Source organism: Artemia franciscana, chromosome 5 (assembly GCF_032884065.1).
Source record: "Artemia franciscana chromosome 5, ASM3288406v1, whole genome shotgun sequence".
NCBI classification, from domain to species: Eukaryota; Metazoa; Arthropoda; class Branchiopoda; order Anostraca; family Artemiidae; genus Artemia; species Artemia franciscana.
Window position 1 is genome coordinate 49,471,752 of NC_088867.1, and position 20,062 is coordinate 49,491,813.

At 33.9% G+C, this 20,062-nt stretch overlaps 1 protein-coding gene across 2 annotated transcripts in view; it reads left to right on the forward strand.

Annotated features, from left to right (window-relative positions):
• The window catches only part of LOC136027538 (zinc finger MYND domain-containing protein 11-like), a 75,826-nt gene that overhangs the window by 42,467 nt on the left and 13,297 nt on the right, over positions 1-20,062 (forward strand). For both annotated transcript variants that reach the window (XM_065704887.1, XM_065704885.1), the window contains exons 7-12: positions 2,607-2,774; positions 7,277-7,473; positions 9,114-9,230; positions 11,085-11,216; positions 14,985-15,254; positions 19,395-19,442. In XM_065704887.1, the coding sequence (XP_065560959.1) occupies positions 2,607-2,774; positions 7,277-7,473; positions 9,114-9,230; positions 11,085-11,216; positions 14,985-15,254; positions 19,395-19,442 (932 nt within the window). The remainder of the gene's footprint in view (positions 1-2,606; positions 2,775-7,276; positions 7,474-9,113; positions 9,231-11,084; positions 11,217-14,984; positions 15,255-19,394; positions 19,443-20,062) is intronic.

Here is a 20,062-nt window from a genome sequence, read left to right on the forward strand (position 1 = left end):
TTTTCCCCTTTTTTGGATCGTTTTGATTTGTGCGCGTGTTTTTAGTCATCTCTGCTAGTAAAGACATAATATTGTCATGTTAAGATAGGGTTTCAACGGCTGAATAACTCTGTATTTTTTCTTTTATTTACTTTAAATTTAATTTGTTTTTTCATTTTATGCTGAATTTTGTTTATTATTTTAGCCACACAAGCTGCCAGGACTTCCTTGGCTAACCATTTCTTTAGATTTGTTCCTCAGCTCTTTTCAAATAAATCAACTTGAAGTTTGAAAATGAAGAAAATAACAAGAGGCGTAAAAACAACAGAAGAATTGACAAGTGTTAATTATAGAAATTACAAGATAGATCTTCTCATTTGTTAATATTCAAATAGACGTCAATCTTGTCAAAAGCAGATGAAAATTGAAAAAAAACAACATTCTATGTTCAGTTTAATTGCTGTTCCACTCTTTGTCTAGCTAACAAGGAGAACAATATTCGCATAGGAGGTGCAGACTGAATTGCTAATATGAGCGGGAGGAACAAAAGAGGAAATGAAGAAATAAAATGTTTGAAATTGACAACGCTGCGATGTCTAGCGCTTCTTATTTAAAGTTGCAACCGATGCTTTTAAAAATCTTATTTTAGAATTTGATTAATAAGCAGATTCTTTTTTTCTTGATTTAATTTTGATTTTGTTTGATGATTCGATTGAATATGAGAAACTTGAGTTTATCTTCAAACTTTATTCTTTCTTGATTTTAAATCAATTTTCTAATTTCAGTTCTTTGTTATTGTTATTAATATTGTTATTTTCTTTTTTCTTCAAAATTGTTTCGTCAAAATCGGAGGGGGGCAAAGCCAAAGCCAATTATCCAGAATCAAGTGAAAATGACAATAAAAAATGAAAAATTAGCCATAGTGTACCATAAAGGTAAAGATGCACTAAAGATAACTGACCTATTTCTGTGGATGCTGGAATTATGCAGGCTATCTTAGTTTTGACAAGATTTTTGGAGAAACTAAATTTCAGATAGGGGGGGGGGGGCAAAATGAGTTCTGGGAGGGGCAGTTGCTCCCCCTGCCCCATTGAAAGTTACGCCCCTGTTCTGAATGGATGACAAGTAATTATATGCAGAGCCAATATTCTAAAATACAAATTCCTCCAAAATTTAGTGACAAAAGTATTTGCAATTCTTAATGATGGCGATGAAACGGAGGGACTCGTTAAACTGCTGCTAATGGCGTTGAGCGTGTCTCTGAAAAATTAACCCAGGTATTCGCAATTCTTAATGACCGCGATGAAACGGAGGAACTTGTCAAACTGATCTACCATGGTGTTGAGCCTGTCTCTGGCAAATTATCTCGGGTATTTGCAATTCTCAATGATGCTGAAGAAAGGGAGGGACTTGTCAAACTGATTTGCTAGTGACGTTGAGCGTGTTTCAGGCAAATTATCCCGAGTATTTGCAATTCTTAGTGTGGTGACGGAGGAACTTGTCAAACTGATCTGCTAGTGGTGTTGAGCCAGTCTCTGGCAGATTATCCCGAGTTTTTACAATTTTTAATGACGGTGAAGAAAGGGAGGGACTTGTCAAACTAATCTACTAGTGGCGTTGAGCGTGTCTCAGGCAAATTATCCCGAGTATTTGCAATTCTTAATGATGGTGATGAAGCGGAGGAACTCGTCAAATGATCTGCTAGTGGCGCTGAGACTATCTCTGGCTAATTATCCACCAAATGATATCCACCAATTACCACCAAATGAAACTGTTAAAAAGTGTAATTATTTTAAGAGCTATGCAAGTTCAAATTTTCTTAGGATGTTAGGTCACTTCGCTGCACTACTGGTTTGAGCTTAGATTTACAGATTTTAAACAATTTAGAGGATTTATTTTTGCAGCAGTAATCAATGAGTGTAAAGAAGTCAGCTGCATGGGTTAGATCCCTCTGGTAATTCTGTTAATATTGTTAAAAGATCACTAAGACGCATTTTAAATAATGTCTCATTATGGAATATAGATGCGAAAATATATCTGCATAAACCGTACTTGCAAACGTGGGAGGAAGCCACCATGAGATTGGTTTGCTGTTTTCCTCTTTTAGAAAATTCAAAAGTACTTAGTATTTTTGCAGTTTGAATGCTTGTACAAGTCACAGATCTGCTAATTCTTGCATATTTAATTAATTTTTTATAATTAAATAATTTAAAACTTCATAACCTAGAATTGGGTTAGACAATTTGTTTTGTATATCTTTAAAATGATCGTGAGAACCGGTCTGAGCACAAGTGGGGGGGGGGATTTGGGCCCGACCCTTTCTCCCGACATACTGTTATTTTGCGACTCTACTCCCGGTCCCTTATTTTCCCATACAATTCCTATATAATTCGCTTTTTTCTGGTTATATGTTCTATAATCGTAATTATGTTTTAAACTAGTCGTATGAAATTCTTTTTGCAAATAAAAAAAGGGGGGATGGGAAGTCAATGTCATTCTTAAATTTGACAAACCTAACCCAATATCACTATCCATTATCTTGTTTACCTTAGCAATGATACATATTTTCCCATTTAAAAAAAATTAATGTTCATTTACTGGATTGAATGTGTATTATGTATTTTTAGATTCATTCCCAAGTGAAGACGATTACCTTCGAGTTAAACTACTCTTAAAAACTCCGATGGAGCTTCATGATATTAAAAGGAAGGCTGTTTTAAGGCGGTATGAAAATTTGACTGATTTCTTACACGATGTTCAGACTGTGATGCATAACGCCGCTGTTTACCATGGAGGTGAGAACTATGACAATTTTCAGGTTATTTTGACATTTGAACCGTTCAGTACTTGAATTCACTTGGCCCACAAAATAATTAGCAGTAATTTTGAAAAAAGATTTGTTGCTAGTTTTGATTTTTTAACTCTATTCTTCTGCTAGTTTTGATCTTATAGCTTTATTCTTCTGTAAACAAGGACTGATTTTGATTTTTTAGTGCTATTCTTCGGCAGTAGTTTTGACTTTATATCGCTATTTTTCTGAAAAAAATAAATGTTTGTTCTGATTTTATAGCGCTATTCTTCTGCTAGGAAAAAGGGGAAAGGCTTAGGAACTATGAATTTTTCCGAATGTACTCAAGTATGGGCAATGTGTCAGGAGTATTTTAGTATATAAATGGTCAAATTAAATTTGAAAAGTATTAGATGTATGATATAAATAGCAAGTTTTTAAAGGCAATAAGTTTTTTGTTAATCCTTAGTTCAAAGGAATATTCTTGTCCCTACTCAAAGTTAAGGGTGCTTTGATGCAAAAACATTTAAGAAAAAAGTCTTACCTTTTTAAAAATGGTTTATAGGTAAATATAGGTACAAATAGAAAAAGTTTACCTATTTTATAGAGTTTACAAATTAAAAAAAGCTAAAGGTTTATTGCTAGAAAACGTTTGCTGCTTATTGTTTACTTTCAGGTCCATGTTATCAAAATAGCTTATGTGGCAAAAAGTTAAAATGTTGAAATGCCGAGGTCAAAATCTTGCTTTTGATTGGCTATTAGAGATTTGATACCATGCCTAATTTTACCGCTTGTGCTCAATATTAGAGGAGTTGTATTTTAAAACACGTAGATGTAACGAAACAATTATTTAATTTTCAAAACGCAATATCTCTACTGATGACGGTCACTGCCAGTGTGACCAAAATATCCAGTATTTCTTGTGAACTGTTACTGTCTAATAAAAGGATTTAACCCTATTTGAACTTTTACTTATCGCCATAGAAAGGCAGTGTGGTCTTCGAAATTATCTATTGGATACGTTTCATAATTGAAATTAACTTCTGTTTTGAAAACCGTGTATCATAAACACCGCCTGAGTGAAATGCGGTGAAGAAAGCCTGAGGAGTCGCTTGAGTGAACCTAGATGTATATGTGATGCTTGCGGATATATAAACCTTGACGTTGTTGTGATTTGCTTTCTCGGCAGGTACTCTGTTTCTGTCTCGGATTCTGTTTTGGGTTTGGGCCTCTTTTACCAAAATTTGAAGACAAAAAATCATATGAATATATACGCTTCTCGGTTATGTAATGGCTACAATGGAACAATAATCAAAAACTACTTAACAAATTTGAAAAAAAAAACATTGAATGACCCTAGATAAATATGATCATATTTTTGTATGTGCAGTTTCAAAACAAATTATCAATCTTTTTTTGATTAATTTAGAAACAACTTGAAAGAAAAGGCTTATTTGTTTTCTTACTTGATGAATTCTAAGAACAAAAATTTTCATCGTCATCAATTTTATTTATGCCAGGCTATATACCTCGTAAATGCCACATAGATTCAATATTGCAGCGATTGGAGCCACATAGTACTTATCGGAGAAATGTTATACTTAGCCGCATTGGAAACAGAATCTCATTTGAAATCTGTCCACGTCCCCCCCCCCAACCCCTATGCATAGATATGTTACTTCCATATGTAATCATAATGACTCTGGGATTAAGATGGGAAATCATTAGCAACTTTCTTCAAGATCGAAGAGAGGTAGAAGGGTTAGGGTTTGATAGGGGAGATGGATAGTTTGTGTTGCTTGCATGTTATTTTGAGTTTCGCAGTTCAAATAGGCCGCAAGATTCATCTTTTTCCGTCTCTGTGACGGACGGGACCAAAGATAGTTAGAAATATTTCATGTGAATTTTTTTAAGGACGTATCTCCTTGATTTTATTTGTTCTGTATTTATTTTATTTATTATTCTTGCCAATTAGCTGCATAGTATTAACGATTTTCTAAATCAATGCTTGTAGTGACTTGCTAAAGCCAAGTATTTACTGAGTAATTTCTTCTGGCAACCATGATCCTACTACGAAATGTACTATAAACTCAATAATAATAATAAATATGTAAAGTTTATTTCCAGTTGGAAATTAGGAATTAATGGCATCTGGATCCATTTTTTAAACAATCTTTCTAAGCTAACAGCGTTGTATATCGCTAGGAATAGCTACTTTTGCCCGAAAAAGTATATTTTTATTCTAATGTACAGAAGCGCTAATTTGGGGGGGGGGGCTAATGCTCGATTAGATTTTCAAAAAATATAACTTTTTGTATTTTCATTAAGAAAAGCCAAATTGCCCCCCCCTCCCTTATATTTTGAAAAATACTTGTTTTTATCTTCATTTAGAAAAAGACAGACCCTATCCCTTACATTTTCGTGAATTGGAGTTTCTGTTAATATGACCCCTTATGCTTAATTCGAAATATCAGAGACTTATATCGCCCGTAAATTTTTGGGGTAATTCTTAGTTTCTCTGTTCCAAATCTGGGTGTTCGAACTATAAAACTAGTTTACGAGTCTACTAATGTGGTTTTAAATAATAAATAAAAAATACGATTAGATTTCAGATGTCATGAAATGTCACTTATCTAGTTTTTTGTTTTTTCTAGGAAACCTTTCTCGTTCAGTTTTTAAAATTTTAGGTTAAAAAGAAAGACTTACAAATACAGTTATGCAATTGCGAATATGGGCAGTGGAGAGATAATATTTGTTATTAAGATTACATATTTGAGTCCTCAACCTGAAGATAGTTCCTTAGTGTAATTATCATTACTGCATTGAAGTGTCATCTTATTTGTATTTCAGGAGAAGGAGAATAAATTTTCGAAAGAAGTTAGAAAATAATTTTTCGGTGAAATTCTATACGAGCTACTTTTCGCTATCTTGGAAAGTGGTTAAGTTAGCAAAATGAATCTTTCGGGATGGAGATACAGACTAAAGTATGTCCTGGTATGGTATTTTGAAGTACCTACCTCCACTCCCTCTCCATTCTTTTATAGTAAAATTTGAATATTCCAATTTAGTATTTATAAAACAATGAAAGAAAACGAGTTAATGAGAATCTGTGTGAACTTTTGGAGATGATCCTCTCATTACAGCGATCGATTTGGAATTTAAACAGAGTAAAGACGGTCTGGGTTTTCATATGAGAAATCCCTAACTGTACTATACTGAGAAGCGGACTTCCCTTCTTTATCTGAGTTGTATTCTGTCGTTGTATTTAGCGCCTGACTAGGTGAAACAGCAACAGGCTTTGTCACCCACCATTCTTTATTGAGTGGTTTTCCCTTTATAATATACCAGCAAGTAAGCCCACATACCCTTCAAAGGTAGTCCTGTCTAATATACGACTTGCATAGGTTGTGGCGAGGCCAAGATGAATGAAAAGCAAATCCGGGGTTTTAAGAACATCTGTGTTCGGCGTATCTTCGGTATCCAGTGGACTGATAAGATCACTAACGCCTTTGTACGTGAAAAGACAAAGAAGCTCCTCGTGGTCGATAGAATTACGACTAACCGATTGCATTATTGGGGTCATATGGTGCGGATGGGTGAGGGCCGCCTACCCTATGATGTGTGGTGTTGGCTCTTCCCCAGCATCAGAAGACGCGGGCGACAGGAGGCAACACTAAGCGAATGCCTTGAGAAGGATGCTGCGCTTTTGGGATCGTCGTTGGAAGAACTTTGTTAAAAAACACAAGAGAGGTCGTCATGGAGATGCACCGTTGTCGCCTTATGTGCCAGCTAGCGCGGGAAGACCTAAGTCTTAAGTTAGTAACATAGTAGCTTGGCAATACCTTATTGGATTCATTACTGAAAGTTTCATTTTCCCAACCTAACCACTTTCCAAGATAGCAAAAAATAGCTCGCCCGAATTTTACCAAATTTTCTTATTTAGTCTTATGCGCTAAATTCAAAACCTTTATAGATTTACCATAGCAGTATTAGTTTTTTTTGTAACGTTTTTTAAAGCTGACGAATTCGTTGAAGTTTCGTAAATCAGCTTTTGATGTCTTCGCTAAAGCCAATTTCAAAACTCTACGCACAAAATATTGATGTAAGAAAAAGTCATTTTTTATTGAATTACTTTTAGAAAATTTCATCGCACCCTTATGTTAAAAAAAAAAAAAACTTCGATAAAGCACAATTGTGGTTGTTAGAAAAATTGTGTTTAATTTTTTTCATTTCGGTGTAGATACATCTATTAGAATAAATTTTACTTCTTAAGAAGAAAAAAAAATTCTTTAAATGAATAATGTTTATTGCCAAGTTTTGGGTCCACCTCTGTACTTAATTCAAGAAATTAATCTTTAGTTGAAAAGGGACAAAAAAGATATTGGCTAGAATTAGCGTAAGAATACATCATATTTCTGTTTATATTAGAATTTGATACGATTAATCTATATACAGACTGTGTTTGTCTACTGTGACAAGTTATATACATAATATAATTTATTTCTGTAGTGAATTCGATTTTTGCCGATGCAGCTAGAGCTATGATTCGGGACTGTGCTTATGACATAAACGAGATCAGACAATGTCGATTTTGCTACCAGGTTTCAAATGAAATGAAAACAAAAGATTGGTTCTGTGAGCCATGCTATCCCAAGCATGACCTTGTTTTTGCAAAACAAAAAGGATATTCCTTTTGGCCAGCTAAGGTGAGTTAGATTTCTAATCTTCAAGTAAGATCCCTGTCTTTGAGCAGTTCTTATTTAAGAAAAAAAAAAGTTCAATAGTTTACAGAGGAATTCGTTAGATTTGGAGATTAGATTTTGGACACTTAACCTCCTTAAAACAACACAAGTTTTATAGGTTCGCTTTTGATTCAATTTTTCTTATGATATTGGGCCTTTTGTATGTTTAATTTTTTTTTCCAGAATACGTGTTGTTCTGTTTTCTCACTAAAAGAAATAGTCCGAAATCAGAGCCTTTGAAATCAATATTTTTTCGATGCCTAACACTTTAATCCCTTTTACTGACAACTGCTTCATAATATAAGTCGAAAAATCTAAATACATTTTTAGTTTTTCCACCCTCCGGGTAAATTTATGATGACTAATATACTTACTCGCTTTAGTTTTAGCGGGAATCCGATGAAGGCAAGGCCGTATCCAGGGCGGTAGGGGTTTTGAACTCCCTCCGAACTTTTCCAATTCGTAAAACTGTAAAATGTGTATAAACAAATATTTGATGAATTTTCTAAAGTTTTTTGGACCCCCCCCCCCAAAAAAAAAAAACTAAAATACCGCCACCTTCACCCAAACAAAAACCCTGATGGCTTGTGACGACCGTAGAATGACTTCTGACGACACGTGATTTTTGGTCAGTCTTTGCCCTATCTCTGGTCATATTTCCGGAAACCCTGTCATATAGCACCATCCCGTTGGGTGGTAAGATCAGACCCTACCACCTTTTGAATTGCTACAGCCATCTTTGGTCAATTTTTATATCTTTTATCCTATATACGAAAAAGGGAGATAAAAATATCATAAAAGTGTTTCAGTAAAGCTTCACTGCTGTATTATTGAGAGCATAGATCGTCTAATTCATGAAATTCCTTTCAAAGGGCACGTATAAGTAGGAGGGGGTCTCTATACTTCGTCTCTGCACCACCACCCCATTTGTTGCTAAAAAGGCTCTTTTACCAAAAAAAAAATGTTCTGATATTCTTTCAAAAATCGCAATTTCTGATTCCTTCGCCGACGTCACAATAAATGCTTTTCCATTCAATTAGATTAATTTAGTTAACAGTTTTAGATTAAACCAAAAATAGTTTAGGGAAGTCACTTATTCAGGATAGCCCTTCGGAGCTTCGTAGATAGCAGCATTGGCATGTAAAGACATAAATATCATGAAGGTTTCCAATAGTATACAAAACTGTATAGGTCGTACTACTGCTGTATCACAAAGAGTGCAGATTATGCTTGATCAATTTGAGAACTGGAGAGCACTGAGGTCAGGGTTGCCATTCTTAGTGATTTATCACTATTTCTAGTGATTTTTTATATTGTCTAAACACAAAATCCACTAAATCAGCACATACATCAGTAAAATATTGAAAGAAATTACTAAATCATCCAAAAAATCCCTGAAATATAATGATTTTTCTTACCGGATGGCACCCTTTACTGAGGTTGCATCAGGTTTTACATGTGGTCAACATGAGAGCACCAAGATTGCACTAGTTAAAAACACGGGTTTAAGCCGGAATTGAATAAACTGACTATTTGTTTGTGAGTTGTATTCTACCTCTGTGACATGATTTGTTCTTGAATTAAAGTGTACTTTGCATTTGCAGGTGATAAAGAAGATACAAAACTCGTATGATGTGAGGTTCTTTGGAGGTCAACATGAAAGAGCCACCATTGACCATAGTAACATTCGACCTATAGACGCAGATCTTCCAAGTTTAAAAGTGAGTCTGTTTTGTATATTTAGATGTTTTTTGCTCTTTTTTAAAGTTTCACGTTGCAACTGTCAACCTGCCACTTGTAACATCGTAAGCAATATAGGTCATTACTTTATTTTACTCATCAACTACGGTCGCTTGGTTACCCTACAAATAGTAATATACTATTAAGCTTGTATTAAGGTGTGTTAATAGTATCTTGTATTAATAGTACATCAAGTAGTATGAGTAGAAGGTATTTTATTTTATTTTCATTGTTCCTTTTTTAGAGCTTTGAGCCTGTAGATTTGGGCATGAAATAATAATAACAATTAGACGACTGCTTAGTACTTTTAACGATTTTAAACGGATATAGATTTGTTCTTGGTTTTGCTCATAAACTGCGGTCGCTGAGGTATAATTCCAGTAGCTTACTCTATTTAGGCTAATTTCTTTGCATATTACAAAAACGTGGATCCATTTATGAAATACATTTTAATGTTGAAAAGAATAGAAAAATGTTCAGTTTTAGCCACTGTTCTATTACGAAGGGGGGTAGCGGTCTCTTTTGATGGAAGGGATGTGTATAAATATTATTGCCCACGGGTCTGATTCAGAGAGAAATGAGGACTAGAGTAGATTTATGGGGGGGGGGTGAAATTGGGAAAAATAGTTTATAGACCACTGTTTTTCAATGCCTCTAAGGGATTTCCTCACCCTCTTTACAGGTACATGTGAATATACATAAGTGTGAACAGGTTTGATTGTTCTCAGCGAATTTTTATGGTAGATGGGGAGTAGGTCAATATAGATTGAAAAATCTTGCGTTTGGGATTCTTGTTTCAATCTTTTCTCGGAGGAGGAGGGGTATCCATCGGATTAATGTCTAGGGCAGAAGATTTCTTCCTTTTTTATATGAGTTTTGTTTATGTATATACTGACGTATCTGAATTGTTAAGACCATTCCGCTTAAGAAAAAAAAACATCCTGGTGAGCTGTCATCTCACTGTTGCGTTTATGTCTCAGAGGCTCTATCTTTACTCCAATGACTGCTCGTCTCTTTAACCCTGTAAATGTTTCATTAACTTCACTAAACATTGTATGATGAAGCTAGGAAAAGTCAAGAATTTGGACAATTAAGGAGATCCTTGTCTTTGTTAAATTAAAGGGAGGAGCAAACTAGTTATTCTACTTCCTAGAACTTTTATTTTTGTTCATGACGGCTTTGATCGAACTGGGTCAAACCCATATTTCATCAGACACAAAATTGTAATGTGTATTTTCCCCAAATTTTTGCATATTCGTTTTGGATAGCATGAACTTTCTAATCTTTGTATATTTTATTCTGTTTTCTTTTGTGAATGTGCTAGATGATGTTCAATTTTTTTGTGAGCTATTCATTATTTAGCGGGATAAATTCCCTAGTCTGGAGCCAAATCGACCAAATGCACGTTTTATTTTATTTGGGCTTTTCATAGAACGTGCTGGAAAAACGGAGATACGGAAGGGGACATGAAAAAAGGGTTCGACTCCTGGCATGGCTGCTTATTTTGTTTTTGACGGGTGGTCAGTAGCGTGACTCTGTAAGCTCACCCAGAGTTGTCACCCAGCTCTAAATGCGTACCTAGAGAAATCCGGGGGGAGGGGGGTAAGTAGGAAGGGTGCGCGAAAGCACGGGATGGTCTCTAAACCCCCCCCCCCCCATTGCACTTCCTGGCTGAAAGACCTTGAAACGGAGATGAGCACCTCCAGTTTGAACTTTAAGGGTATAGTGCCGTATTCTTTACCTTTACCCTTTTTTTTAGCTGAAGGGTATAGTTCTTGTAAAGCTGTTCCATCACTTTAAGAATGTATTAAAATCTTTTGTGACTTTTATTCCAGATAAAAAAGACGGCGTTGTGGACGAAGGCATATCAGGAATTGAAATTACACCAAGAGATGCTTGTCAAGGCGCCCACTGAACCTACAGAACCCGATGGCGACGATGAACCAATTCCTTCTGATGAAGAAGAGGTGATTCTTTTATTCTATCACACATGAAAGTGTTGTGAGCTGTGTGCATTATTCATTTGTCACAATCACTGTCAACTACTTGCCACTGAACAATCACTTGTCTGAATTGTTCTTTAGTTACCCTCACTGTTTTTAGCCCACTCGATCAATCTGGAATAATTTCTAAGATCGCCCAAATCCTTTACAACTAAAGCTTTGCGATTATAGGATAAGCTACCCTCCTAGAATTACCCACAAACAAAAGGCTAATTCTGGTCAAAGATCTCTTAAACTTATGGATAAGAACCCATAGGCCATTTTGCGTTAATATGGGTTTTCCGCTCACTCCTCACCGCTTGATTGTACTGTCAATTGTATCAATAAAATGTTATTATAAAGCACATTTTCTTAGATTAACAAAACCCTCATTTTCATTTGTACATTACCTGTTTGAGCTAATGAAAACCAGAATGAATAGGACCAACCAATGAAAAGTCTCTCGTATAAACGAGATTAAACGTAAAACGCCTTTTCGCGTTTTACGACGAAACCAAAAGCAAATTAACCATTGAAAGCATGCCAAAACTGAACTTCTGGGCTATTGCAATGACAGTGACTTTCTTTTTGGCTTATTGTGTTGGACACGCTAAATGAAATATTTTGAAGACTAATGGAGAAAACTACTCTCTCCTTTGCTAATTATTCTGGGGTTTTATCCGTGAAAATTTTAGGGAAAACTCTACATTGAACACTTGAGGGATGCTATAGTTGTAAAAAATTTCGCAATATAGTTGTAAGTCCAGTTGTAAAAGTTGCAATTTCAAAGTATATTGAAAACCTATACCTTCACGTTATTTTCTAAAAAGGTCGTCCCGAATAGGATGGGAAAAGGTCGTAGTAGTCAAAGGCAAAATGACATTTTTTTTTTTAATCAGGGTCTTAGACCTACTGTTGATAAGAGTGGGTGCAATGATCTTTGGTGTGGTATCGTAGTCCCTTCCTGGGAGATGGTAAAGAGTGAAGCTTTGAATGGACTGCAGTTCAAGGAAGAGCGTGCGCGGTTTTTGGCCTCAGGTGGCGTATTCGCCACCTGAGGGAGGAAAAATATGAGTGTGCAGAGGAGGACTGGGGAATAGAATAAATATTTTAAATTAAAGAAAATAGGTATGTAGAAGAATGAAATCCATCTAAGAGATACTAAGTAAAATCGAATTATTAAAAGAGCCACCCGAACAGGTCAATAGTACATCAATACACCCTAGAGTGTACCAACTAAAGAAACAGAACATTCTAGTTTGGTTTCCCTGAAAAATTTGTAATTTTGTAAGAAATCTACAGCTGTAACTTTTATTCATCTATTATTTTATACATCTATTATTTTTACTTTTATATATCTATCATTTGACTCGTTACTTTCAGGTATATCCATATACTGATTTAGAGTTATCTTGACTTGCTTTAAACAGGGAAAATTTTCTTAGTTCTACATGTTCCTGAAAAACTTTTCAGCTTGTTTTTCAGTCTAAAGAAATACAAAGCAAATTCTAAAAATATAACTTGGTGAATGGATAAAGCTGAATCTCAGCTTCATTTATGCAGATTTCTGCTGTTCGTCTGATGGATGTCTGTTTTTCATTCTTTACTCTAGCCTTTACAACATAAAGTAGTTATTACTCAAACAAAAATCAGTTGTCTCCAAACAAAAATGTATGCATGTCCTTTATCATACATTTCTGTTCACCTCTTGATACTGAATAATTATATAAGCTGTCGACGGACATTTACTTCTGTTACTTGAAATCCTTCGTAATTACCTTATATTTGGTGAATGCTTAGTTTAAATTTTCCAAGTTTACAGTTTTGTAGGTTGATGAACATATTTAGAATCACCCATCAAACTGATGATGTATACTCGAGTATGCTCTTCAGATTTTCAAAGGACAGATCTACTAAATAACAGCTTTACAAGTTGTATCCCCCAGAAGTGAAAATCGACTCGGAAAATCGAAAAATCGAAAATCGGAAAGCTTTCTGAGTTGTAGTAATAATGAATAAATATTTCTGTTGGACGTTCCAAGATGCGAGGGTAAATATCACTGTTGGGCGTCAGCCTGCCTCTCCCCAAATCCTAAAATTTCCGAATTTCTGAGTACTTCTTATTCAAATCATCAACTAATTTTTAATACCCCCCCCCCCCAGGGTCGATCTGCCTCTTTTTACCATAGTCAATAGTTAGCACTATTGTAACTTGGCTATAGCACCGCCCCATTTAATTTTTCATGCCAAAAAATCTATTGCTTATAAAAAATTATAAAGAAAAATCGCTTCTATTGAAAAATCAAACTTTTCTGTCGAACGTAAAAGAATTTTAATGGTCATCAACGGAAGGGAGAACTGAATACTGAAATAAAAACTGAATTAAAAGCTCAATAAAAGATATTCAAAATGAACGGTAAAACGTAATTGAACAAATGTTTAGATGTTTTTTGGAAAAAAAAATCTATGTTACACCACTGCTAAGGTTGAATACGAATACCATTTTTTTCCTTTATTTTAAAGTGTATTTTGCATTTCACTTCCAAGAATTGGAGCCAAACTAATATTCTATTCAATAATTTTAGAAAATCCTATAATTTGTTTTTGCCGCAAAAATTTGGTAGAAGTATTGCGCGACTAAAGACAGTGTCTAAGGAATGGGGGAGGAACGAGGCTAAGGAAAGAAAGGCTGTTGTCGTGAAGAAACCAATATTTTAGACAAAATTTTGTAGAAATTTTTGTTTGTGAGAACATCTTGGTGAACGTAAGTTAAGATTCAGTCGGGTGCAATGACTAGATTCTAGAAATCATAGACTTGGCCTCTGAACAGCTTGACTCCCATGACGACATAATGATCAGTTATGAAAGCTAAAATGTTTCTGCATTGTTCCTTTAGCTTATCAGCTTAATTGACTTCTCGAAGTTTTTTGACACCATTTTTTTTACCAATTACATTAATTACAAAAAAACGAACAATAAAAAGACTTTACTGTATTTTGCTTTAATTTTCTTTTTAAAGATTGATTTGCTTTTTGCCAACTAACAAACGGAAATATATATTGATCAGGCAGTCACTAAGGAATATGTGTTTAGGGTTGATGAATTTGTCGACAAAACTAAACGTAGAAGAATTATATGGTAACTCTGCATTTATATTGAACTGAAACACGTGTCACGAAACTTTTGTTCGGGTCCTTGCTCCACCCCTTAAATATATCCCTGATGTTTATGTTTCATATACTGAAGTGTAATTATTTTTAGCTTGCAATGAGGTTTGCCCTGCGATTTCTTCTATATTTGCTGTTTTTTTTTTTTTTTTTTCCTTTCATTATAAGAATTCCAATCGGTTTACTTAAAAAATTTTGGAATTTAGATTTTAACATAAAAGCTATATTGAATCGAATTTAGGTGGTTCTTAAGGAAATTTCATAAAAATAAGACAAAAATATTGGCTTTAGCATAACTTTTTTTCAGCCAATTGAGTAACTGTTGATTTTTTGAGTAACTGAATTAATTCTTTATGCTTACATTTAATTAGACTTTAAAAAAAAAAGAAAAAACAAAGTATTAGAGTAAGAGCTGTAAAAGAGAAGAAAATTAATCCTGTTTAAGAAATTATCGTTTATTCTACTACGGTTCTAAATAAAGCGAACCGAATATTCGCCTATATTTTTTCATTGGGATAGTGACGTGAATCGCTAAGCGAAATTTGGCTCAAGTCGTGAATTTTGGCTCGTAAGCTCATATTTATAGGAGGAATTGAAAAACTTGGATCTTAGTCCCCCTTTACCATCGCTGTCTCTGACAATAAACAACAAAACACCCTCAAAAAAGCCGAAGGCTCCTAAGAAAGAAAAGATCTCCAGTTCTCCAGCTCCCACTCCATCTCCAGTTATGTCAGTCCGAAAAGTGCCGCCCAAGAAGATCAAACGGGAATCAATTGCTGAATATATAGTGGAACTAGACGACGAGGTTAAGGTACCAAAGAAGAAGAAGAAGGTTGTCCCAGTGAGTGACTCAAGGGTAAGCGTTTCTTGCTTTCAGAGGAACCAGCTATCAGCATTTTTTTGTGTGTGTGTGTTTTTTTAACGTCCTAATTAAATGATATCTTAGCTTAATGACCTTTTTTACCGATAAATTGTGGAGATAAGGGAGTTAAAAACTTGTTGCATGAATTTTAAAACGAAATACTTATACTCCAAATGAGATTAAAGCAGCTAAAAATAAATTAGAAAAATGCGAGCTTTTACATTAAGAGAATATTGGCAATTAACACTAAATGAAAAGCAGAATAACTTAGAATATTTACCAAGGATGAGAGTTTGCTTGAAGCAAGAGAATTTTTGTTGGTCCTCTTTTGAAACCTACAAATTAAGTTTGTAATAATTTAATTTTGTAATAATAATAAAGTGGGAAAGAATAATCAAAAAGGATACCTACTTGGTGATTAACTTTTGTTTCATAGATAAATTAAAAAAAAAATCGTGGGTAAATTTAAAATTTTGTGCTCGGATTTCAAATTAATTAGAAACTTTGAAACGTAAAACTTTGACCCTTTTTTTTTGCTTCTTTTATTTTTTTTTACATCTCTAAGTTAGGAGGTCTTGTTTACAATGTAGAAAAAACAACAAATAAATCGGTAAATTGTGTGGAATATAATGTATGACTCGTAACAATCTTGATATATCGTGTGGGGTACCAAAGAATTTTTTATTTTTGCGTATAATTCTGAAATATTATAACATTGTACTTGGTTTTGAAATTAAGATATAATTTTAGCCGCCTGAGTTTATGTATTATGTACTAAAGTAGCTGTGAAGATTAATTGGTTACAGTCAACATTTAGTCAAAATCGGATTTTGATCAACAGATATTCGAATTTTAATGAACAAATTTCAGTAATTAGCATCCATGAACAACAAAATAATAACAATAATAATTAATTACGACAAATTTCAGTCAGTGAAAGTACCTGAAGATGTGATTAAGTAGTGAAACTACCAATGTGGAAAGGCCTATTCAAAATTAAAGGGCTTCTCTTAGATATTTGTAATCTAACATAGGGGCAGTTTAGCAGCGCTTAAGTAGACTCCTCTTTTTATTGATACTGATTCTTCTTGTCTCTGAAATATTTATTAAATAGAAATACCTTTCACTTCGTCTTTAATTTACCTCAATTTTGATTTAAAACCTTAAACTGGGTCACAAATTATCGAACTACCCGAGCTAACTTATAGGTATCGCTCTTTTGTACCTTTTAAAAGTTAACTTTTTTCTTTCTCTTTCAACTCTTTTTCTTTTTCTTTCTTTCTTTTCTTCCTTTCGTCCTTTATTCTCTTGAACTTATAGTTGGTCTGTGTTTCTATATGATGCGCCTCTTATCTGTAGTTTATATTATTAGGTATCAATAAAATTTAGATAGTTGTATTTATTTCGTTAGCTGCATTTTTTACCTCCCATTGAGCCTTGCAAGGGACGAAGACTTAATAACTTTTTTCGTAAATATTTTATTTAAATCAATTGATTAATGGGATCTAAGAAAATGTTTTTAAAAGCTATCAAAAGAGGAAAGCAAGAAATACTCACATTTACGTCCTAGCGAAAAGTAAACTCATGGGAGTCATCCCTCATCACAGTACTGGAGAAAATTCCTCGTGGCGTTCTTAAGCGGAATCATGGTTAAGCTCCTAACACTGAACGTCGGACTCGAAACCAAAGACCTTCTCTTACATTTTTGTAATAAAAGTAGTTTTAACGGTAAATATCAGTTACCGAACAGTATTAGAAAAGGTGATTGGAACAATTTGCCCATGGAATATTAAATATATATACATGGTATATTATACATATCAAATCATTATATTTATTATATATACTATATATTTAAATATAAATATTTGAATTTATATTATATTTAATATTAATATGTATATTATATTTATTATATAATTATTATATTAAATATACATGTAAAAAAATTATATGGAATATTATATGGCTTGGAGGTGTGCGTCAACACTATTTTGAGTCAGTTAGTGAGAGATACCAGGTACAGATACTAGAGATACAGTTAGTTGAGTCAGTTAGTGAGTTACTCAGTTAGTACATTTTATAATGATTATTCTCTATGACTTGGTCTTTGGAACTCTTCTAATAGCTTTCTTTTTTTCTAAAGAAGTAATCAGACATGAAAAGAGCTTCTCTTTTTTCATCTCTTCTTCTTATTCCATTTTATATTTTCATCTCCTAAGATACTACAATTTTCAAAGTTTGGATTTTAATACTAAGTAAATTTTGTGTAACAGTTTTTTTCATAAGGAAGGGACTCGAACCCGAACCCGAACCTTCGAACCGTGAAATGTTACATGAAGTCCTGTGATTTGGCTATTTGACTCCTTTCTTTCCCATCTCTATTGAATCCAAATCCTAGGTACTGTTTGCTTTTTCAAAAGTTGGCACCACAAAAGACCCTTAGCTGATTATTAAATTACGTAAATGCTTATAATATAGGTTTTGTTTTCATAGGGGTCTTTGATAGTCTTCTTCTGATATCTAAGTATTTTCTTATTGCTTTAATTTAAATGTTTTTTCTACTGTTATCTTTGATCTGATTTCTCCTACGAAAATACCAATTTTTAATGAAAATCCCCAAAACAAGCGATTTTTAATGAAAAAAATACGAAAGAAGGTTTTTTAATCCAGGGGCAGGGCACACGAAACTGCCTTTCATGTGTTGGACCTTGTCTTAATTCATTGAGATTAAGTCTTTATTTTCATTTATGCAATATTTAGAATTTCGATCAATGAACAATGGGACAAAATTGTTTAGTATAATTTGGATAAACCATACGTAACATTTAAGCTACCAAACAAAATGCATTATTTGCAAAAACATGCTTTTTGAAGTAACCAAGTTGTATGGAAAATGGTGGCAAATACTATGCTTCATTTGATCCTATCAACAAGTAATTGCTGATGAATTAATTTGTCTATTATTAATTACCAGTTGAGTATATACCATTTAATTACCTTATTTGCCATTAAATACTAGGCTGTGTTGGAAAATTATGATAAATGTTAATATCATTATTTATATTATTATGAGCGGACTCATAAAACTAAGTCGAGCCTTAGGCCATAAAGGCCCATTCCCTTTACCCCCCCCCCCCCTCTCCCTCTATAAAAGAACACAAATTGGCACTGGGTTATTGATTCTACATCGGGCGTGATAATTTTAGGTAAAGCTTGTGTATTCCTTTTTTCTCCTAGTCGAAAAGACGTCCTTGGCAGTGTCTAGGTGTCATTGTTGTTCCCTTTTCTGAGATCCTCACCCAACAGCTTCAGATCAGACTGGCTAGACAACGTTCATCCCCTGCAAGAGAGGAAAAATCACCCTACGCTTGATAGACGTCAGCGCCACGGGCCAGTTGGGCCTATACATACTTCTCTAAATAAAAATCTGGGAGAATATTCATTCAACGCATTATACACAAATTTAATTAAAAGGGATTTAACATATTGAATGACAAAACCAATAGTTAATACCAAGGAGCTTGTATCAAAAAGACCTTAAAAGCTAGCTGCCAAAAAACGCAAGGGTTGTGTTATAACACAACGTCCCGATTTGTTTTTATCTGAACGAATTGTCTTGTTTCGTGCTTTTTTTTTCAATCCTGGTTGAATTCCTTGAAGTGCTTATTCTAGGACTGTTTTAATGTTATGTTTTAGTCAATTGTAGTATGTCAACTGAAACGTCGATTCGACGCCCTATGCGCCAGCAATGGCTCTGGAGGATCTTTCTTTCTTTTCTTTTTTTAGTTTTATTAGTCATGCATTTACTGTAACTCTTATTTTATATTTGTCTGCGCTTTGCTGACGACGGCTCTTAGATATAGAGTCGAAATATTCATTTAGAAAAAAACTTTCACTGTCTTAGGGAAAGAAAGGAAGGATTTGAAGAGATTAGGATGGGGGAGCAACGTGTGTAGCTGTTTCGGGCTCAGGCGGCTTGGTGCTGTAGTGAGTTGTTAGTAGTAGTAGTAGTAGTTTCACTGTCTTAAATAATTCATCTTTATTTTACCTAATATTATTTGTGTTTTAGTTGTTATTTATGTATTATATTAGTTTCGTGTTTGATTGTTGTTTTATTTGTTATTTTTGTAGGCTGGGTCGGAAGATTTAGTTACATCCACGTCACAAGAACTTGCGAAGGTAAGCTATTATCTTGTAATGTGTTCTACGCTTAATGTTATTGCGCAAAACAAAGCAAAAAAAAAAGAAAAAAATGTATTAAACACTGGCCGAAGAGAAAACTGTTCTAATCTCAAGTAAACACTAATAACTTAATATTTTAGATTTGTGTTCTTTGTAGTGGTAAGGTATTTAAATATGATTGTGTATGGTTCAAATGCTATTGAACATTAAAATGGACTGCCTAGGTCTCGGAAACTCTTCGTTGTGGGCGAAACATTTTGGATCAATTATTGCCGTTGCCATTCGTGACTGAAAAAGCATATGTGTTACAGCAAGGAGTATTTTTAAAATGGCTACATTCATTGAGAAAACTTTAAAATATTTTCACCTTATATATGAAAAATATTCCTCTAACCGTACATTAAATTTGTTTATATATTTTTTTATGAAGTAGGATAGTATCTAACTTATTATTAAATATAAAGATTAGTTTGGTTAATATGAAATTATTATTTTGTTATTATGAAATTAATATTAATTTTATTAATATTAATATAAAAGGTTAATTCAACCAAATTAAAGATAAATATGAATAAAAATAAATAAATATACCAATGATGGTATTTCAAGCTGTTCTT